Source organism: Drosophila hydei, unplaced genomic scaffold, assembly GCF_003285905.1.
Source record: "Drosophila hydei strain 15085-1641.00,03,60 unplaced genomic scaffold, DhydRS2 tig00000001-arrow-pilon, whole genome shotgun sequence".
NCBI classification, from domain to species: Eukaryota; Metazoa; Arthropoda; class Insecta; order Diptera; family Drosophilidae; genus Drosophila; species Drosophila hydei.
In genome coordinates, this window is record NW_022045643.1 from 14,866,327 (window position 1) to 14,888,596 (window position 22,270).

Below are 22,270 nucleotides of genomic sequence, written 5' to 3' on the forward strand. Positions count from 1 at the left end.
TGCCTATAAAATACAAATTACTCTAACAAATTATTTAAAACAAAAACCAGAGTTACCCAATAATACACACACATACACTCAAAAATAATTTACTCAATGTTATAATAAATGTGATTTAAGAATGCAAACATGGTACTACCTAAAAAAATTTTAAATGTTACAATAAAACAGGTAGTGAAAGTCGAAAACGCGCACGAGTCCGTGTCTTCAGAGCAAAATTTAAGTAATAATTAAAAATTAAAGTAGTTCGAGAGCAATCTAAAAATTCATCATAAGCTATTAAATATATCTAATAACATAAATGTAATTTCAACTCAATAACTGCTTATCTAAATACCTGACGTCGAATCTTTTCATTTAACGTAAACATAAAACTGATGATGTTTAAAGACTTTCGGGAGAACTGAACCTAATCGCAGAAAAGCCACTCACAAATGTGGATAATAAACAATACATCTAAGAAAGACTTCTGATAAATCAAATATAAAACAGTCTTGTTGTGTGAATGTACAAATTTTCTGTGTTTATCTCAATTTTAGAATTTTACATAATACTCTTGTAACATTTGAATGGGATACATTCCATTTACTAATTTTTTATTTTTATATATTACATATAGTTAGTCATTATCACAAGAAAGCAATAGATTGGGATAAAAGCGTAGTCCCTCCACGGATTCATCTCGACAAACTTTTCCCATTCTCTCAGCCACCAGTAGCCGCTCCTTAGCTAACAAAAGCGATATACGAAGCTGTTTAGCCAGTTCCTCCACTGCCAAAGATTCCGCATCTCGCACTTTCTGCAGCGTGTCAATCGAAATTACCTCATCATCATGAGATTCGAGCTGTAGAACCATAGCTCCACTGGGGAATCGACGTAATTTAATGGGCCCACTAAGGCGTTCGCATGCATGCAACAAATCTTCAGGTGAAAGAAGTTCCAGACCACGAGCGCGATTCACACGACAATATACATCAGCCAGGGACATCATGCCTCCATGTTCCTAACAACAACAAATACAACATATAAAGCAAATTCATCTTTCGAATAAATAATTTACACTCACTTCAATTGGATCGAGTAGCATTTGGCATACTTGCTGAGCCAAACTATTGAAATAAGCCGTATTGCTGCTAAAATTGTCGCGTGTCACCGGATCATCTATGCCCAAGCTGAGCAGATAAGATTTGAAGCGAACTGTTTCATCTTCGGATATTTCACCTCTTTGCTCACGTATTTTGCCGCTTATATTTTTGGATAAGCCTACCATATCCTTTGCCATTGCCATAAGAACACTTAGATCTTGGAAAGCAAGTGCTATATTCTCGTCCGTTTCCTTGGCTTTCGCTTCTAGATGCCGTTCTATTCCACCTATTCCCGTACGTTTCTGAATCCTAGCTAACTTATCACCTACACTTGACATCGACTCTACTCCTTTCACAATGGTCTCACTCGTCAAGGCGATTTCCCAGACACGCGCATTTAAAGTTTCTCGCAGCGCGCTGTGAAATTCCACACTTAGTCCGTTTTTACCGGAGAGCTTTATGTGTGTAGCTCGACTTGTGTCAAGTGGGCCTGGAGCTTTATTTATATTGGGCGGACGCAAGTGCATTATTATCCGAGTTTTTCGCCCAAAAAAATTCGAAGCTGTTGTTTCCTCACTGAGAGAGATAACATAGCTAAGTGGCAAACAAAGAGTGACGGCTGCTCGTGCGATTTCCCCAGGACGGCCCCAAAATAATCTATGAGTTGTAAGCACCACTTCTCCATCTTCAAATTCCGTCTAAAAAAGAGGCGTAGCCGAATATAGTAAAGCTAACATTTATTGTGATGTGATCTACCTTTTGGTCTCCATCGTAGATTTTGACATTGCGATCGCGGCTTACGAACGACTCGCTTTCGGTTAAGCGGGCCTCTTCATATGCAAAGCGATTCATTGTTGCTTATTGCTATTTAATTATTAAATATTTCTTTTACAATTGTTGTGACTTTTAATATAACTAGATATGAACACTGAATGACAGCGTTACGATATATTGATATATATCGAGCTGGAAAAAATACCACTCATGTCATTTAATTCTCACTTATTGTCATAAAAATACTAACAACTGATGTATCGTAAATTTCTGTTTTTTACAATTAATGATTCGACAATTATTGATTTATTGAGTTCTTATCAAAACAAATTCAAAAATTTATGTAAATGGGATAAGGCGTTAATTACTGTTTTATTCGTCATGGTAGGCCAGGACTATCGATAGCCAAGAGCTCGTAATATCGATAGGCCTAATAGTACTATTAGCATGTGCCTCCAATAGGAAGAAGTTTAATTTGTTGTTTTTTCTGTTTTAGTTTTTTTTTTGTGGTATTATTACTATTCTAAATACATATTTAAAGAATAAAAATATGCGAATTGTCATACTTTAATTGAAGGTGCTTATGTAACAATGCACGAACCCACGAAATAAAAAAACTACGTGCATATCGATCACCGCGTACGGATTACTGTCAGGCTTTGCGCACAAATAATTGTATGTATCATGACAACAGCAACAGAGGCGAGTAAAATGCTTGAGGCAGCATTGCAACAGATGGATGGCATAATATCAAACTCAGCGACTGCGGCTGTCAGCAGTCAATCGCAGACTCAGCCAGGAACTGCAACTACGGCTTCGTTGACAAGCTTCTGTGAGCGTAATTTAATTTCGGCTACTAATGTGTTATCAACGGCGAAGACCCTGGCTTTGGCACTGCAACAGGTGAGTCAAAAGTTGTGTTAATATTGGAAGCCATAAATCAAATTAAATCTTTTTTGTAGGTTGGCTTAGCAGCGCCCGCTCCAGATCCTGTTACCGCAGCAATTATAAGTGATTGGCTGGAAACGCATATACCGCGCCAAGACTCTGATGAACGAATGCGTCGATTGCAGCGCGACAAGGAGGGATTGGCCCTACAATACCAAATGTTGGCGGAACGCGTTTCTGAGCAAGCGGACAGAATAATTGAATTGGAAGGTCTCTTAACGGAGAAGTCGCAGCAGCTTTGCAGCAAAGAAGAGCAACTGCAGCGCCAAGTAATTTCCCAATCTGCGCTAGAAACACAACAACTTGAATTAATGACTGCCTTAAGCGAGTTAAAACTGCATCGTACGGCACTTGAGTGCGAAAACGAACTGAATGCCACCAATAGTAGTGTGCCTTATGGCAGCATGGGTAATCTAAATCAAAAGACCACGCCTGATGGACGTCTAGCACCCAAAACTCCACCGTCAGCATTGCGGCACCAGATTAAGCCACAATTTCACAGCTTGCCGCGATCGCATGGTGGTGCCACAAAACAGGTGCAGCGTCCGCAATCGAACACCAATAATAACAATAACCATACCCTAGATGTCAATGCGAACAGCAGTGGGAAACAGCGCAATGTGGCGTTTGCCTCTAACGAACAAATTCTAATTGACGACAATTTGCTGAACGATGGCGCTAGCCCAACTGAAGACGCAATGTCTATGTATTCAAGTTTTCGATCCCAAACGCAATGCACGCCCTCGCCAAAGCTACACGAGCGGTCCGTGCGCGGATTGCGTAGCATTTTAGGTAAATTGCGGCGCAGCAACAGCAGCAACTGTGAACTGACTGCCTTGGAGCAGGCTGAACCCGATGAATTTCGTCGAGGTGGCTCGCGTGCAACTGCCGGCGGCCGCATTGAATGGAGTGGTCAGACTCCAATGTTCACCGATGCAGAAAAACATTACAGCAGCTGGAACGCACAGGAAGTATGCAACTGGCTGTCGCACATGGGTCTTGGATGTTATCAGGACAACTGTAGGTGAGTAAATCGTTTCAATCAAATGTCTATACAGCACCATATTGAACGAATGAGATCGATCGATTCTTAATTTAAACACAGTAAATGTACTCCCAAATCCATTTGAATAGAAATCACCAATTATCTATCTATCTATATTAATTGTTAATTGTTATTAATTTTTTAAGAATAGAGCGTTAGATTTCACTAAACAAAAAACAATCATAATTTTCCACTTTCTCATATCTATCTACTTTTCACAGAAAATGGTTGAAAGCCGATCCCACAGTTTGTTTCTTTACCGCTTCACCGATCGATATCGAACGTGAGCTTCATTTGAAATCAGTTCTGCATCGAAAGAAAATCATGTTGGCCATTGATGACATAACAAAAAGGGAGCTTGATGAGCTGACAATAAAGGCAGCCAAATTGGATGTGGGCTGGGTGCTGCGTTGGTTGGATGACATTGGTTTGCCACAGTACAAGGATTACTTTTTGCAGGCGAAGGTCGACGGTCGCATGTTGCACCGTTTAACTCTTGAGGATCTTTTCCAATTACACGTGAACTCATGCCTGCACATTGCATCTGTGCGATGTGGTATTCTGTGCATGCGCCGCTTGCGCTGGGACGCCGAAGGTTTGATTCGGCGTTCAACCAAAGTTACTGAACCGAACGACGAAACCATTAGTGCAGATAAGGAAAGTGTCGATTTGTGGACGGCACACCGAGTAATGGAATGGTTAAAAACCATAGACTTGTCCGAATATGCTCCGAATCTACGCGGAGCTGGGGTGCACGGAGCATTGATGCTGTATGAGGAACGATTCAATGCCGACTTACTAGCTGATTTACTTTCAATACCGCCGAGTAAATCTCTGCTACGACGCCACTTGGCAATGCACTTTAAGGAATTGGTTGGACGTTCCATAATACATTGTAAACGCGATGCCGAAGCTGCACCTGGCTATCTACCACTAACGATCACGGCAAAACTGAAGCCACCAAAGCGCTCACAATTTACACTTAAACGTCGCAAGAGCGCAAAAGGACAAACTGAGGTCGATTGGACAGATCTAGTATGCCCGATGAATATGACAGTCCCTGCACTGTCCTTCAACGCAGATGCGATCAAAGATCACGACGGCTCCTTGAGCTCTAATTAAACGATCCCCAGGACTATAGAAAAAAGTATACTTACGAGCAATGTATTGTTAATTTAGTTTTTAAACTGACCCTGAAACCGAAATTTTTTCGATCTAGCGAAAGTCAAATGCAATGAGATGCATTTGCAAGAATTTAACTTGGCAACTATTTTAGCCAACCTTCAAGCAATTTATGGTAATTACCAAACGACCAAACAATAACGTATTAACAAAGCAGGCTGCTAAACGCACAAATAACACTAATACATACCTATATTTGAATTTCGCACTTTATTTTTATACAAGGACTTAAGTATTGAAGTCTTCCAAAAAAAGAATTAGGTATTTAAAAAGCATACATATTATTAACCTGGAAAGCAATCCAAAGTCTGGCATAACGGAGAATAGCCGAGTTTATTTTTACTAACATTATTTTGTGTGTTATCTCCATAATTAAATATTAAAATAATAAAACCGTTTTTTACAGAAGTCACATTTTTTCCGATTCGCTTACTGTAGGCTATTTCGATGTCGGATTCGACAAAATATGACTGTTAGAATTTAATTAAATTGTTAACAATAACATTGCTTAAATTGCTGAACGACTTGAGGCGTGGCTATGAATTAGAAATTAGCCAGCTTGGACGGAATCAACATTGTATGTAGATAATTGCTGTCTAGCGAAAACATGACATTTCCCTCGACAATTCTTTCTTAAATCTATCAATCTTTGGCAGTGTGTTTATTCATAATCGCAGTAATTTATGTAAAGCTCATACGGGACCCACTACGTGGCGTGATTTGCTGCGGCATGCACTGTAGCCAAATTATCTACACCTAGACCAATTTGCCCGGCCAGTATACTCTCGAGCACGTTGTGTTGATCGCGAGAAACAGTATCCTTGCCATGATGATGCTTGCAGATATCACTTTCGGGTATATGATCCTTCCAGTTGCGGAAGAGGTAGCGCGTAAATTTCTTCAGTTGTCTAAATTTGCAATACGTAGCGCCCTCGGCTGACTGCAGTTGTTGCGTTTGTATTAAAAATCCTTTTTCTTTAAATGTCTTTTCAAGTTTCTCACGCTGTTTGGAGCGGCGCGATGAGCGTCCCCTCTTTCCTGTTGGCGTCGTCACAGGCCTTGGACTCGCTAGTGATCTATGTAGCTGTTCAGGGGGATCCAACTGCTTACTGCTATCTTCGGGCTGTAGCGTTGTGTGTCGCATGGGGCTATGGCAGTTGGAGTAATTGGACGGACTTTGCGATGCGACTGGCACCAGGCTGCTCGGCAACAAAATAGATGATGTTGGGGATTCGGGTGGTATGTGCAACAGTTCCAGGCTGAGATCCGTCGAGGGCGGTGGTATATCGATATATAGTTTATCATTGCTGGTGGTGGATGAAACTGATGTGTGCTGCTGATGCTGCTGCTGTTGCTGCTCTCGTGATATGAACTCGTAGCCACGCAGGGTCCTGTCGCCAGTGCCATTGTAATATCGGTAGTTGCCTTCGGCATCTACCGACAACATCTTCTTCTCCTCTAGCATAGGCTTAGCTCCGCCCGTAAACTTAAACTTGCAAATGCTGACCTCGGTGGAGGGGCTGGAGCTGTGCTCGGCCGGTATGGGTGGTATAAAAATCGCCGATCGCTTACGTTTGTGCATGGCAGACGGTGTGACGGTATCGATCGATAGCTCCAACGGGTCTCGCTTGTTAGGTGAGGTGGTGATGGTGGTTATGGTGTCAAAGAACCCACTTGGTATGGGTATCTTTAATGATAGTTGATTGTCTTTTTCAATGGTCTCAACTTGCACGCGGCAGTTTCCCATGAACTTTTGGTGGTATAGTCCCACAGGCTGTAACAATAACTTCTTAGATATCCTGGTCTCCTTTTCTGTAGCAAAGTTAATTGATATAGGCTTCATAGATCCTGTATGATCTGTCAATGGTGTTGCACGCTGCGAGTAACTTCCGCCCTCTGTGGTGGACGTGGCGGTATTTGTAACTGTCGACGGCTTGTCACTGTCGCCGCTTGATATTGAGTAACGGTCACTGGATTGATCCCGCAAGCAGAGATTCAGGGGCTCTTCTAGCGGAACGCCAGTTGCGGATGAGCTGCCCACAATCCGGTGTGGGAGCGCTGACGCAGTACCTGGAAGCTTGGATTCAACCAGTGGACCGTGCCCAGCAGACGTCGGAACGTTGGTTGGGACGATGGTGCCATAGTTCTTGTAGATCAAATGACAAATGTCCGCCTTCTTTGGCTTCCGTCCGCGTCGGGGCTTATAGTTATCCAACGTGATTTCGCCCATGTAAGGCAGGTCGGCATATTTGATAGTGTTGCCGCGCTTTGGGCTCGATACCTCTATAACGGGCTGTAGCGCTTGGGTTGTAGCTGCTGGTATCGACTCAGATGGTACCTCTGATCGAGGATCCTTACATAGTTCCTGTTCTTGTTGCTGCCGCTCTGCACTTCTCTGGATGTCGGCTATCTTTTTGAGCCAGCTGCGCACGTTCTCGTGCGACTGGTTCTGAGGCGGATGTGTGGCCTTCACGGCGGGGGCTGCAGCTAGAGCTGTTCGAGTGCTCGACAAATGGCGCCTCTGCGTTGCCTCATAGTGGGCAGCATACTCTGCGGGCAAGGCCTGATGATGGAAGCGCAATTTTACTGCTCCTGTGTTGGAGGTTGAGCGTTTCTTTGATTTGCTCTGTCGCGATATTCTTTGTGTTGGTACGGATAATTCCGGCACCGGTTGTCTATGCTCTTTCCTAGCATTCATCAGATTAGCTTTCAGCTGCTGCTTTGTGAGCGTGCTGCATGCCCTATTCTGCATTGTTTGCTGCTCCTCCGTTCTGCGAGCCAACAACGTCTTGAAGGGATAGTCCTGATCTTCATCATGTGGATCATTGCTGGCTCCGTGCGAGATCAAAGGATCATCAGAGCCTTGTAGCAGCAGCTTGTTGGTATTCAACGGATCCAAGCGCATGTGATCAGTCACTGACGTGTTCTGCCAGCGCTCCGTTTCAATAATCTGACCTCCATCCGGATCTATCTTTATGCAGGGTATATTTGTAGAGAGCAAGCCGTTTGGCGGCAGCTGATGCAACTTGTGTGATTTTATCGAGCACATTTGTGATTTGTTGTTCTGTACGTGGTTGTTGTGTTCACAGGCATTATAGGCCATGGCGTTCTCCCGCGTGAGATCCTCCATGTTACGCTCTATAACGAAATAGTAAAAACATGTTACATTTAGTGTCGTCGCAATATGGAATAACTATAATTATGCTTTATCGAGACACACTTCACAATTCACAATTCACATTTTTCACATGCCGGTCATCGTCATCGTCCGATCGTATCCGCATCCGTCTCTATCGGTGGTGGCGGTGACGGTGACAACACGGGAATTCTATTTAAATGCTCTGCGAACTGGCGAGTAGCGCTGTATCTCTCTCACACACAAACACACACACATGCATACACATGCTTATTTGAGAGAACGTAGAAATTTGTTTTTGTAGATGAAATCCGATTCCCTAGGCGAAAATATATGACCATAAAAGGCTTAAACACAGGCAAACACAGAACTGTGTGGCAATGGTCATGTCTGACGCTTCGAGTATTGCTCTTATTACTGCATCCGTAACAATGACTGTGCTTATGTTCAAGTTGTATATTTTACCTTTCTCCTTTTTAGTTATTGCAAGACTAGTTTATCATTGAGTCAGGCGGATTGATGGCCGGCCTGAGTATCAAGTCTAATTCCTGTGGAAGGAATAGCCGAGTTATCACGCGTTGTCTATCGCACTGGATTGGTTTGCTGCATCGCCATCGCGCGCGTGTACCTCGTGTTGACATCCAAAACTCAACTAGTTGCGGGAAAGTCACGAAAGGCATCATTTTGAAAATATGCTCCTTAGATGGACCGTAGCCCGAGACGCAGACGTAGACGCAGGCAGAGGTGATGCCGAAGTAGGAGAGAGCAAGCACGCCCCGCCACACAATAGACGAAGAAAAACCGCTGAGCAGGCCAAATGAAAATCAAATTAAATTCTTCTGCTTCGCTCTTTTTTGTATTTATCATTCGTGGCCGCGGTGCGTTGTCGTGCTTGTCTGTATTTAACGCCAAACACGAAGATATTTCGTGTATTCATTTTTAGAAAAATTCAACTTGTTGCCGCGTTGCGCGTTGCGCGTAGCGCGTAGCGCGTTGCTTTGCGGTCATAAACCAGCCAAACACGATAAAAGCACGCCGGACAAACCGAATACAATTTTGTACAATATTAATTTTGGCTCAATTTTCAGAATTCATTCATAAACTATTTGGTTCTGATTCTGTTTACAGGCCTAGACCAACAGATTGGTTCTATTATCAGAATGGAAAGAGCTGCAACTGAGATTTTGCAAAGGAGCTGAGCTGAATATAATTCGATATGCTCGTCTCTTATAGGGCATCACATATTCGATCAACTTTCAAGTTTAATCTCAACCATGGCAGCTGCATCATTCAAGGTGTGTGCGAGCAGCATCCCAAAGTTCTTGATTCTTCGCAGAGGTATTCGCTCAGTGGATATCGCGATTATTAATAGATATGCGAGACTTCAAGTTAGGGCATCTGTATTTTACCTTGCGTCTAGCGTAGGTGTATTGGTATATCAATGTATTGGTGTATTAGTGTACGTGTGTATGGCGGCTTATTATTTTCCGAAAAGGAAAAATACCCTCAAAATAAATGGCTCTGTGCGTTTATTTCGGGATGTATATATATATAGATATATATATTTATAAACACACATTTTTATGGCTCTAGCTACATATGTGCGTGTTTGGTTGTGTGTGAAAATATGGGTCATAGTGGTTTCATTCAATACGAAAATACAGAGTCGTATACTTAATATTGGGCAGCTGAATTTCATATCACATTCCTAAGATCTATTGCGTGTACAAATAATAAAGTATCACCTTTGCCTGGGTTAAACATCAATCAGGCTATAAGTTGTCATTCACATACAGATTATATGAAATATATTTCGAAGAGATCCTAATTTATATAGACGTTTCGAAATTCGGCCATTTTAATAAATATTCTTAACAATTTTTCTTATTGAACGACCTGAATATGTAGGTTTCTTTCAATATTTTACTTTTATTTTATAGTTATGCAAAACAGAACAAATCATTATCTTCAGTAAGACGATACTCTGTTCTGTTTTCCTTATACAGTGCACTCGCATTTTGATATATTGAGTTTACAGTCTAAGCCACATCATGTTTGATGACCAGTATTTAGATTTATTATTAGCCATATCAAGGATTAATTTGATTAAATTGGAAATAATTGAAGTCATTTGACCGACTCCAAAATATTTATATATATATTTACATTAGGATTGTAAAATATACATAGGTGTGGACCATATAGTTTATAGGGTATCTGCAGAAGTAGGCAACAATGAGCCATTGTAAAATGTGAATGAGTATAATTTAAAAATAAAAATCATAAAGCACAAAGTTAAGTCAAGTTCGACCTAAATAAAAGTTTATTCGCTTTAAATTAACCAAGTTCTGATTCTGCCGAAAACAAAAATTTTTTACAAATCGTATAATCCTGTATTATCTTATTCTTACTAGATATACAGGAACGAAGGTTGATCGATATTTTCGGATTTGCCACTTAACTATAAGCGTTCTTTTTGAATTATAGGTATATTTGTAGTGATGAAATTGACAGAGTTTTAAGTGGAAATTTTTCTTCTAGTTCCAAAACTGTGAAATATATAAATTTCCTAATTTATTTTTTATTTTTAGCTGTAAACGAGTGCAATGTATAGTTTTCACTTATTTGCTAACGCCCAATAATACTATAATGTTTGTTCAATATGTAGAGTAGCTAACAGTAAACTATATCCAAAGCTTGGGGCTTCAAGACGTTGAAAGACATAGCACATCTGATAGGATTTCTTATATATCTTTTATATCCCCAAAGGTCAAACATATTGCATTTCAAGTAAACCAAGTGAGAAGCTCAACAGTAACCCAGTTATGAAATTATGGGCTTCGAGATCCTAAAATGTAATCGATAGTGTTTTATTTATTTTTACGCAATATATATTTTAGCTTCAACAGCGCAGCAAATATTTGAATTTATGTGTCAAATAATATACTATTTGCCAATTTGTCACGCCTCTAGTTGTCGTATCGGAAACTTAACGTTTGGTAAGACGAGGCGCCACGCCAGTATATATTACAAATTACTTCGTAGACAAGTATAAATAGTTAGTTCGATTGTTCTTTAGGGAGTTTAAAGAGACCGGTTAATTATTGTATCGTAAAATCAATATATGGCTTTTCAGGGTATCTATGTAAGATGTAGAAGGAGGCGTGGCAGCTCCCGTAAAGGATAACTATTCTGGATCAGGATGACCCTGATTTATAGAAACAGGATTTTTTAAAATTTATTTACAGTTTATATACATTGTGGAATGCAAAGGGTATACTATAAGCGTAGCTCAATTAGTTGCTAATTCTTATCACCATTTTGATTGTAGGAGTAATAATTGCCATAAAGTGGAAAAAATCTTGTTTTGAGTATATTTATTACACAGGCACACAATGTCTAGACATCATCTATAGTTGTACTCCATTTGGCAATGAGTGTATGATGCAGTTTGTGCGAGTGTATTAGTTTGCATTTTTAGGTGAATAAAGTAGAAAAGTGTATTATTGATAGTAGGTGGGCGAGTTTAAAAGTATGCTGTCATTTGGTCCGTAGTTGACTATTGGAATCAGCTACCCAGCTACTATTTACATTCTCGAATTTGGATGGCAGTGGTGCTTACATCACCGTCGGCAGTACTTGGCCGGCGGTGGCTTGCAGTCTGTAGGTTGGAGAGAACTTTGGTAAGCCGTATGTATTGCACATCTATCTGGTGCTGCGACTGCCACAGTTTCTGATAATATTTATATAAATGGCATTCAATACCATTCATTAGTTTTTTTTATTCAATACCTGCTGGCGCGTACGTACATATTTGTATTTATGGCCATAACTGCCACTTTGGCCGCCTACGCGCTGCGTCGTTCGCTCAAAGAACAACAACAAAGCCGCAGAACGGGAAGAACCTCAGCGGCGAGAGGAGAGCGCCACATGCATGACAGCATGATACGCGTATATAGCGAATCATCGATTGGCTTTCTCATCAATATCTTTTATTTTGCACAATTTGCTTCAGGAGGTGCACTTCGCATTGCTTGATATCAAGCTGATAATATATTAAAATTGTTTAACAATTCGAAACTGTCATCACTAACAAATCATAAAATACGCGCGCTATCGTTGATCCATTAGCAGTGGCGGCATTGCGACTGCGCTTGCAAGACTTTAACGGACGTAAGTTCACATGCGCACAGCAGCTGATTGGGCGAAACAGGGCTGCCAGACTGGCAGGATTTGCTGCAGTCGAAACAGAGAACGAATTGAATTCGAATCGAATAGACGCTTATCCAATATTACATTTAAATATGACAATGAAAATGTGTTTTTATTATTTACGGCTTATGGAGGTATTGTTCTGTGTATAGAGATACTTCATATCTCCAAACTGATTTACAATATGAATGAGCACAACCTGGCCACTGTCGCATACCGTAGTTTGACAATCACTGTGTACTGAATCACTACTATACGCTAGCAAAACGCTTAACGAACTTAAATTCGCATGCGTACATCAGCTGATTCGTACGGTCAGTGCTGCCCATGTGTCTCATGCAAACCACAGCAAAGATCGAATTCAAATTATGTTAATACACGTTTATTTTATACTACAATGTTATTATTTTTTATAAATATCATATATTTATACTTGTAGTTGTGTGTTGTGTAGAACATAAATTACAGTCCACAAATTGTGGGACCACTGAACAGATGATATACTGCTGTTTTCGTACGCTCTACAGTTTTAGACGAACTGTGCACATGAAATTTAGTGTGCACAAGCAGTGCACTTTTTAATCAGCAAGCAGTTTATGTGATAGACAAAATACAGACAATAACAGAATGTATGTTTATTCATTCTTTATTTGTATGAAATTTTCTGAATATTTTGATACTTACATAAAGTTCAATATGTAGGAAAGCAATGAACACTAATTGCAATTTGACTAAGAAAAAATTGTAATTTTGTGTGTTTGTATTTATTCACTCAATAATTAATAAATACATTGTTCACATTAATTTTATCCCACATCAATATGTGAATAGCTAAATATTGTTGAATATGTAGAGATTGGCTGAGGACGATAGTGCACTCCTGCGTAAACAGTTTCCAGTGAACTAAGTAAATCTGTAGTATTTCTTTTTATGTCACGATCTATGTAATATTTATGTATGTGTGCATATGTTATTTAATATATACATATATATAATATATATATATACATATACACATATATATATATATATATATATATATATATATATATATATATATATATATATATATATATATATATGTATATTTACATAGGAAAATTGAGAAATTAAACATTTAATTTTACAAATAGATATTTAAAATGACATTAGAAAATATTAGATTACAATATTTTATACGATTATAAGTATATTTATATATTTTAGGACGTACACTCGCTCCAAGTCTTTTAAATATAAATTAGTTTTTGTTGTATTAACAGCTGTTGCAGTAAGATAATAAGTGTTGCATATTTAATATATTTATATAACATTTATTCATATATATTTATAGCTTATATGTAGTATATATTTTACAGTAAGCTTGCCCTGCACACATACATATGTAATACAACATCAAAAATAGAGTAATAACCTTGCTGAAGAATAGAGAAAATAATTCAATTATCTTCTTACAAACTACACTCACATACATGCATGCATACATATATGTACAGGCACGCCTATTTGTATGTATGCAAGCATGCATGTATGCATGTGTGTATATATGTATGTAGTTAACATCGACATATATAGGATTTACGTTGTTATCGTTGTATATGGTATATTCGTAATAATTGCCGAATGGTTGCTATTTGCAATGAAAGGAACATTCGTTAAATAAACAATTTGCATTAAGTGATTGGCGTTAATTTATTGCAAAGTAATGCTAACCACATGCCACATACATACATAGATGGATTAATCCAGCAGACTGAACATCCAGCAGAAAGTAAATTCATATATGTATATAAATGCTAATACGCACACAATCGAGTCTAAACGACAATGAAAAGATAAACATTTGTAACGAGCTTGGCAAATGGTGTTCTACTTTTGCTGAGCTTGTTGCTCTCCCAGTAAGCTTGATTGCTGTCCGGGCATATCTTCCTATAATACATCTGTACAAACTTTCGAGAGCCTAGGGAGAGTAATGGCTCACGCGATCGCACTTCTGTTTCATATACATTTGGCTGTCAGGTTGCGGACGAGCTAATAAAACGAAGTTGCTGCGGTTTGGGTTTGAGAAACTTTCCTTTGTGTGTTTGTGTTGTATGTTTAGTTATAGTACATAGATTGCCTACTTGCACTCTAAGCCGTCAACTATTGGCACTCACTCAATGACGTACACACACAATGGTATGCAACTCATACTGACGTTTCGAAAAGGACAACAGGAGCAATTTGTCAACTGTCGCTGATACAAAAGAGTCCGTCAGTCTTGCTGCTGTGGTCTAAGCAAATTGCAAGGGGCGGTGATTGACGACCGTTTGAGACCTAACGAAATGCCGTTGAAATGTTTTCATATTCATAATTATTAAAGAAATGCACACTTGAATACTCTTCGTCAAAGCGAACTAAAATGTCAACAACTCCGTCGACATTCCCCCATCACTCAGATCGGGTCCTTTTTCGTATCCTTTTCTTTAAATTGCGTCCGGAACGTAGATTGAATGAAGGTTGCTCGTTTCGTTCGTGCAACATAGGAACTTATTGGTTGAGCTTGTGTACTTCTTGTTCAGTAAACGTAGAATATAGTATATAAGAGTAGTTAAGGGAATATAGGTTTAAGTTTTGAACACCATAGAAAAAAGCCTAAAATATTGTATTTCATAGCAAATAATGCCACAATTCAGAAGTTGCTGTGCCTAACGCAACAGCTTGGCTTTCGGATCAAGGTTTCAGGGAAGTTTTGTACTTTGAAAACAGCATGAGGAATATTTTAGTTTGTTTTTGTTTTTGTTTTCGACACTGAAGCTCATCTCTATGACATCTTTAACGAATGTAATGCCACATGGCTGTGGGCTTGCGTGCATTGTTAATCATATCGTGCCAATGCTGACAGCCAGTTCCACTTTCCTGTGGCCCTAGTCCGAAGCAGCCGATTTCTGTTGCTTCGCTACCCGCACCGACCACATAGATCTGAAAATATTAAAGCAAGATTTAGCTGACAATATTGACAATATTCACCAAGGAAAACTCACCTCAATGGCGGCATTATGTAAATAATTCGATTGTAGATTGAATGTAAATGCCTCGTTCCATATAGGATTGCTTAGGTCATCAGATTTTGTAATGCTTGTCTTTTTCTTCTTTATGCGCTTGCCGTTTTGTATCATATATATCTGTAATTAAAGTCGGCCCATTGAGAAAAGAGAAATGTATAGTCAGTTGTACTCAAATTGTCTACCTTGACGTACGGCTCTTGAACCGTATCCAAATTTCTGGCTTTCATTATTACAATGGTCAAACGTTCAGCCTGTGGAAGGAAGTTTAAGGAGCACAGCAGTTCCGGTCGATCCTCTTTGGGCTTCTTGGTACGCAGCAAGTCGCCCCAAATCTAAGTCAAATAAAAGTAAATAGATCATTGCACGATAATTGTAACGACCAATGCTTACCTCAACGGACTTTGATAGATCTAGGCCGCCAACCAAAATACGCACTTCACCAATAATGTCATTGTGCGAGTATCTATCATAATCGAGAACCTGAAGGACCAGCTCCTTGCCCTGCAATTGATCACGTGAAACCGGAAACTTGAAATGCTGATCAAAGTACGGATTCGATTCGCCGCGGTGTATATGTGTTTGCCGTTTTCGATTATCCACATCTGGCTGAAGCATCAGACGCACGTAGGGGTCCCGAAAGCCGCCCTCCTCAATGGGACTTAAATTGTGTGCTGCAATGGAGCTCAAAATTATGTGTTGGGTCCCAAGATATCCAGCCAGAGTTAACGCACTCACCTTCAATTAAGTGAACCGTTAAGTCGAATAGGTGGTAGTCATATTTAATCCGCAAGTGCAAGCGACCCACGGCATGGCTAGTTTCGGGGGCCGTCAGATAGATCGGTCCATCGGGCATTCGATATAGATCCGGTTGCAGAGCACCAAGTGGCGAAGCAGGGCCCACAGTTGGGTCGACGCCGGGCTGAGGACGTGGAGGTATCAGCAATGGGGACAGACAACGGCCGCTGGTCACGCTCACGCCCATGCCCTTGCCAACAACAGATCCAACAGCACCAGTCATAGCCATATTCGGCGCAGATCCAACACCGACCCCACCCGATAAAGAGGCCAGGCTACTCTGGGAGGGGCTGGGCGTCCGCAAAACACTTACATCAGCTGAAGCCGGGCTACCGCAACGAGCGTCCAGAGAAATCGTCCGCATGGGACTGGGCGAACGGGCCAAATGGTGGGGAAACGCTCCCTCACTCGGAAGTGAACTACGTCCGTCGGGTCCAAATGTCCTTATTTGGGGTGAAGAGCCTCGATGTCCCTAATATGTGATATCGGGTCATTAGAGTAAAAGGAAGAGATAGAGAGATAGTGATAGAGATAGAAAGATAAAGAATCATAGACAGAGATTGAAGGAGGGAGCTTTGGAAGAGTGAACTCACCGACTGCCTGGATGGAGCGCTGTCCATACTGCTCTGACTGGAAATTGAAGGTGTGCGCTGAAGACGCGGTGGAAAGGAACGGCTCTGATGGTGCAAGTGCAACGGGCTGTGAAAGACCTCGGCAGGACCACGTAAAATGTCAGCTGGAATCGGATGGTTTGGTACACAGGGAATGCCATGAAGCTGCGAGGCCGGTTGAATTGTGTGAGACTCCTTCGAAATATTGACTTCCTGTAAAAGGAACAATTTCGAATATTTAAATTTGTGATGAGGGCGAAGGTGATTTTTGGCAAAGCACCTCTGAATCCGTCGGCAAATCACAACTATCGCTGCCACTACCGGCCGACACACTGCCAATGCCGCTCGTTGTCGAGGTCACCGATGAGGCCGATGGCGGCGGCGTCATCGGCTGCAGTGGTGGCGGCGTCGTGGATGCCGCACCCTCGCTTCCTGGCAGCACTTGGATGCAACCATTACTGCCGCCTGTGCTACTGCAAGTGCTTTCGTCGCCCGAGTTGCGGTCAAGTGTAACACGGCGAACGGCACCAACGCGCTCCTTGGCCATGCGGGACCACGACTCGATGCGCTTGTGTGCCAGCCAACAGGCTGCCGGACCCAAGCCACTCATATTTAAGTGTGAACTTTGATTTTACGCTAAACTTATTTTTCTTTTCAGTTAACTGTGGGCTTACGTGCTCGATAGTCGGAAGTCTTACTTTTAAGATAAATGGAGCAGGAAAAGTTCACGTGTTAGATACCTGGAAGCCTTCAGTTAGGTATTGTTGATATCCCTACTTAGCTAAGTCGCAACTGTTGCATTGGAACCTCTATTGGTATAACTAGTTTGCTTTTTAGAAACTCAGAAGTCTTACTTTTGGGAGGAATAGCTTGGTCATATTGCTGTTTGTTCACCCTCTCTGCTTCATTGACTAGACTGTGATAATAAATCGTGCCGACCACACACTGGCATTGTGCATCGAACATTAATCCCTTAGATCTGGTTGCCACTCACTCCCATGCACAAGTACACCAATAGGTAAGCGTGTGCATGAAACACGGTACATGGTACATGCTGATACCGCAATCATAATGGACATCCATATCTGGGTAAGCCTTGTTACCTTGGTATTAATTATGACTGTGTATCAGCTGCTAGCAGGTAACCATGGAAGCCGCACTAAAAGTGTGCTTCAAGTAGACGTGTCCACCAATCAGCCAGAGCCACTAACCAGCTTTGCAACCTTGAGCCACATTATAGCCCATGATCGTAAATATGCAGATGCCATTGAACATTGTTGCGTACATGTTGTAAATGCTTATTGTACGAATCTCTTCCAGTCCTAGTTCTGCTTTGCAAGGCCGTTCGAAATCATCAGCAAATGAATCGTAATCAATCCCCAAGCGGTGATGCCAGGGCCTACTCGCAGCGTATCGAACACGCAATAGGAATTCATTTGCAGTCACACCCAATACCAAGTTCATGTAGTTTCCTCAATGACAAGCTGGAGGGTTGACAATTATTTCGGGTGAAGAGGGTATATTTCTTGCGCAATACAAATGTAAACAATAAATGTATTTTCAAGTGTTAAATAAATTAAATGAATTTAAGCACGTGTAGCAAATGACACCAAAACACACGGACTGAGAGAGAGGGAGAGAGAGAGTGGCGAGAGAGGGAGCGAGCAAGAAACAGAGACCAACCCCCACATTAGTTCGGGATCATAAAAATACATTCTCTGTGTGAACATTTTTACACATACATAAATAGCGAATCCTTAGCAAGATATATATGTATATATATATGTATGACTATATATATATGTATATATAAGATGTATATGATGCGCAGATGTCCAGAATCCTGAATATTACAGTTTGCCTCGTGTGTTCTCTTATACGAGTGCATAATTATACAAATATGGATAGGAGATATCCCGATCTATGCATATCGCATTCTCCAAGGAACTGTCATGATCTTTTCAAAAAAGCGAAGTTACCCCCACAATTGTGATCAGCTATTGTCAGTATTCGCGTTCGCCAACATGTGCTGTCTCATGAAATCCCGGATTATGAGCTCTTCCTATTAATATATATAATTCGTATCATTGAGAGGCACCCAACCGCACCGTTGCTAATTGACACCTAAACTATAATCAAAGGGACGGCGGCCAAGCCCATTTTTCAACGCTATCGAGGAACGATGACACCTCGCCACACACCCAGCCACACACACAGACATATGTTCATATGCCATTATGGTGGTGGCTAAAAGTCCCAGTAAATTTGCTGCAGAAAAATGTGGAAAAACAACCAAAAAAAAAAAAGAAAAGTGGACTCACTCTACGTATCCATATCATGGCGTAAAATTGCATAGAAAAGGCATTTTAATAGTTTCGCATTTTGCAGTTATCATTCGGTTATAAATGTCAACCCCGAAATAAACCCGAGGGTTGTTGATGCTTCGAGGTAAGGATTCGCCTACGTATACGAGTTCAAGCGTAATATCAAATTAAAATTTTCCACTTAGTTTAATTTGTTAGGCCTTGATTAATGGCATTTTCATAGCTCCCAACTGAAGTCTTTTGTAGTCCTGTAACATTAGCCTTATCATCTTGAAATTTGTCTGAACAATTGAAAACAGTCGCACTCGTCTGCGTCACCCTATCACGATCGAAAACCCGCTTCATTTATAAAAATCTCGATATAAAAAACGATTCGCCGTGCAGCAATTGGCACTCTAGATCTGCATAAATAGCAATAGTAATAATAACTGACATGTCTAATTGGAGCGTTCTAGCTCTAAGGCCGTTTTACTAGATTCGCCAACACGCCCAATAGGCGTAGATATACAAACGAGGATATAATATAAACTTTAAAACTCTAGCATCATTAGAGATCAGAACCAATTATATTAAAATGGAAAAGCCTAGCGTATTTGATTTTAAATAGGAATACTTCAACGAATACAATAAAATTGGTACACGCGCTAGCATTACAAAGCATATTAGAAAAAACAATTAGTAAAAAAATGTATGAGTTATAATTGTAATAGTATATATATATATTATATTTATATTTGATATCACAGGAGAGCACCAATCAGTTGTTTCCCATCTTGGAAACTATATTTCTATATTTTTTCAGTTTATTTCGATAATCTCCTGTGAGATAGTTCACAATCAGATAACCATCGATTTAGTTTCCTAATTGGGTTGGATTGCTGATCCAATATATTCTGATGCGAGATTAAAAAATGAAGGGTGCCAAGGAGATAGTCAATTCTTTCAAGGCTGTTTTAATAGTACATATGCTAATAAATACCAGATGCTGAGTCCAGAAAACTAATATCCAAAAATTAGAAGTAGATACAAATACATACACTTATGAGCCGAGGGAAGCTGATGAAAAGTTGTAGGAATTTAAAATTTTTAGTTTAGTTTGCCTATTATGCATATTGTTTTTGATGAATTAATTTTTCTACTATAAATTTATAAATACACTAAAAGTCTAGTGCCAAATAAGTCAAGGGAGAATCCAGTTGGCCCCAACTATATTTCGTAGGTTTTAATATTTTGGTAACTTTGAAATTGGATTAAAGATTTGCAATGTCCTTAAAAACAATTTTTTTTTAATTTAGATGAATCAAAATCAAGAATCGAAGAGAGACTGAACATTGTTTAAAATATAGCTCAAGGTCTAAAGCTATTAAATATCTATTTAGCTGAGTCTAAGTCTAACCTTATGCAATGTTTATCAATTGGCAGAGATAAATTAGCTTGTGTTCATACGGGCAGGCTGACAAACAGCGAGCTGTCATATTAGCTACTATAAGCTGTTCGCATATATGCATAATCCCACGGATTATTCGCCTTTCAAATGGACAAAACAATTAACCAATAATAATAATACGCTAAAGAAGGGAAATTGGCTCGAAAGCAGTTGACACCGGGGCATACAAGGAGCAGGTTGCAAGGAAAAGAGCAAATGGCATCAAGCCAACAAACTGGTCCAGCTCCACACATAATACTAATCGGGTATTTCCGTTCTGTAAGTCTATGTTAACTCATTTAAATAATTGTGCCACAAACGATTTTACTACAATAGCACAATGCGGTGTAAAATATGGAAAATGCGAATGCATTTCCTAACAGACACGAAAGTGTGGCCGGAAATTAATACACAAGAACAGAAGCTCATTATACGCTTGCCTACACACACACATGCGCACGCACACACACACGCATTGTGCCTAGGTATACCTGCAACTGAGGATATATATTTGAGATTTAGCTAGCTAGCGGCAACGTATGTTCTCTTGGATGGGTTGAATTTTATTTTCAAAATGTTATCAAAATTCTGAGCGAGGTGCTTGTTAAATAAAGATTTCACTGTATACAAATTTATTATATTGCTAGTCTCTTACAATAAGTTGAAACCCAATTATTTATCGATTGTAAAGAAATTAGGTCTCGATGTCACTCATTAAATTATTCAATGTTTTATGTGTATAAAATAATAATATATCTAAAAATTATAAATATTAAATTATAAATATTCGGGTTCCATTACTAGATTCTAAATGAAAAAAATTGTGTTCGAAGTCTCGAAAAACCTAAACAATTGCTAACTATCAAAGACCTTCAAATAGGAAGAGATTAAATAGGTATCCTTCAACTTTCCTTAACATCTGCTTAAAAGAGCAATTAGGCATCGGCTCATAATCATAAAAAGGGCTCAGAATAAAAATTGCTTCTAAAGTAGAGACTCCAAGCTCTGGACTGATGCAGCTAGTCAAAATATAATTTATTGGATTCCCGCTTTCCATTGTTTAGGCATTTTCAATGTAAACAGAACATTATTGATCTTGGATTGAAGCTTGTATTGCGCAATTGCAACCAGTAATAGAGCAAATGGTGAGAAAGGGCTGAAACACTTGTTGGCCGTGTTCTTGCACATGGGAAGCATTCGCCGATAATCCGCTCATGAAACGTCAATAGAGCTCGTCTGGTTGTCTGCCTGTCTGTCTGTCTGTCTGTCTGTCAACATGTTTACAAAGCATCAAGCTGTAGTTCAGCCAGACAGCGCGAGCCGGCGGCTAGAAATTAATCAACAATACAATGGAAATTGTGCGGCTGCTAGAATGCCATTCGGTAGCAGTGTTAGCTTTTCATTGTGTCCAGTTGCTCCTAGTTCTATATCAATTTGTTATATAACCCCGAGGCCACACACATTCCCATACGCACACATCAAGCAAGGGATTTGCTGGAATGTGTTTAATACCAGTTTGTGTTTTACCAACGTTCTTATGCCCTGAACCCATTGGATGTATGAACGCATCGATCGCGGAACCGATAAAGGGTAGAGGCTTAACATTATGTACGAAGGCCCACCACACACGTACAGATCGCACTTATTTAAAACAATCATTAGCATTTCTCGATATTAAAACATAT

The 22,270-nt window shown here is 40.1% G+C and overlaps 4 protein-coding genes across 6 annotated transcripts in view; 1 reads left to right on the top strand and 3 right to left on the bottom strand.

Annotated features, from left to right (window-relative positions):
- Nucleotides 1-503: 503 nt before the first annotated feature.
- LOC111604301 (vacuolar protein-sorting-associated protein 36) lies at nucleotides 504-2,035 on the bottom strand. The gene is made up of 3 exons (XM_023322332.2): nucleotides 1,842-2,035; nucleotides 1,067-1,783; nucleotides 504-1,003 (listed from the first exon to the last, which is right to left on the bottom strand). Exons 1-3 carry the CDS (start codon nucleotides 1,935-1,937, stop codon nucleotides 620-622), a joined length of 1,197 nt encoding a protein of 398 aa, XP_023178100.1. The 5' UTR covers nucleotides 1,938-2,035; the 3' UTR covers nucleotides 504-619.
- A 237-nt stretch (nucleotides 2,036-2,272) lies between these two features.
- LOC111604295 (liprin-beta-2) lies at nucleotides 2,273-5,443 on the top strand. The gene is made up of 3 exons (XM_023322324.2): nucleotides 2,273-2,762; nucleotides 2,822-3,831; nucleotides 4,074-5,443. The coding sequence occupies exons 1-3, from the start codon at nucleotides 2,544-2,546 to the stop codon at nucleotides 4,972-4,974; spliced, it is 2,130 nt and encodes a 709-aa protein (XP_023178092.2). The 5' UTR covers nucleotides 2,273-2,543; the 3' UTR covers nucleotides 4,975-5,443.
- Nucleotides 5,444-5,551: 108 nt separating this feature from the next.
- LOC111604294 lies at nucleotides 5,552-12,167 on the bottom strand. Of its 2 annotated transcripts, none has more exons than XM_023322323.2 (2): nucleotides 11,981-12,167; nucleotides 5,552-8,172 (listed from the first exon to the last, which is right to left on the bottom strand). In XM_023322323.2, the coding sequence occupies exon 2, from the start codon at nucleotides 8,162-8,164 to the stop codon at nucleotides 5,741-5,743; it is 2,424 nt and encodes an 807-aa protein (XP_023178091.2). In that variant the 5' UTR covers nucleotides 8,165-8,172; nucleotides 11,981-12,167; the 3' UTR covers nucleotides 5,552-5,740. The 2 variants fall into 2 exon arrangements, with proteins under 2 accessions (XP_023178091.2, XP_023178089.2); XM_023322321.2 differs by lacking the exon at nucleotides 11,981-12,167 and adding an exon at nucleotides 8,636-8,919.
- Nucleotides 12,168-13,916: 1,749 nt separating this feature from the next.
- The window catches only part of LOC111604299 (synaptotagmin-5), a 30,037-nt gene continuing 21,683 nt past the window's right edge, over nucleotides 13,917-22,270 (bottom strand). Inside the window, exons 1-7 of one of the 2 annotated variants that reach the window (XM_023322329.2) lie at nucleotides 17,116-17,517; nucleotides 16,818-17,048; nucleotides 16,165-16,696; nucleotides 15,820-16,100; nucleotides 15,612-15,761; nucleotides 15,406-15,546; nucleotides 13,917-15,343 (exon numbers count right to left, since the gene is read on the bottom strand). In XM_023322329.2, coding sequence (XP_023178097.2) covers nucleotides 15,197-15,343; nucleotides 15,406-15,546; nucleotides 15,612-15,761; nucleotides 15,820-16,100; nucleotides 16,165-16,696; nucleotides 16,818-17,048; nucleotides 17,116-17,445 — 1,812 coding nt within the window. In that variant the 5' untranslated portion in view covers nucleotides 17,446-17,517 and the 3' untranslated portion in view covers nucleotides 13,917-15,196. Of the gene's footprint in view, nucleotides 15,344-15,405; nucleotides 15,547-15,611; nucleotides 15,762-15,819; nucleotides 16,101-16,164; nucleotides 16,697-16,817; nucleotides 17,049-17,115; nucleotides 17,518-22,270 lie in introns of those variants that run through there. The other variant, XM_023322330.2, reaches the window with a different exon arrangement.

Coding starts and splice junctions, on each gene's coding strand:
- LOC111604301 (XM_023322332.2), bottom strand. CDS start 1,937: ATGAATCGCTTTGCATATGAAGAGGCCCGCTTAACCGAAAGCGAGTCG. Junction 1,784..1,841: donor TCTACGATGGAGACCAAAAG/GTAGATCACATC, acceptor CCTCTTTTTTAG/ACGGAATTTGAAGATGGAGA. Junction 1,004..1,066: donor TGCTACTCGATCCAATTGAA/GTGAGTGTAAAT, acceptor TGTTGTTGTTAG/GAACATGGAGGCATGATGTC.
- LOC111604295 (XM_023322324.2), top strand. CDS start 2,544: ATGACAACAGCAACAGAGGCGAGTAAAATGCTTGAGGCAGCATTGCAA. Junction 2,763..2,821: donor TGGCTTTGGCACTGCAACAG/GTGAGTCAAAAG, acceptor TCTTTTTTGTAG/GTTGGCTTAGCAGCGCCCGC. Junction 3,832..4,073: donor TGTTATCAGGACAACTGTAG/GTGAGTAAATCG, acceptor TACTTTTCACAG/AAAATGGTTGAAAGCCGATC.
- LOC111604294 (XM_023322323.2), bottom strand. CDS start 8,164: ATGGAGGATCTCACGCGGGAGAACGCCATGGCCTATAATGCCTGTGAA.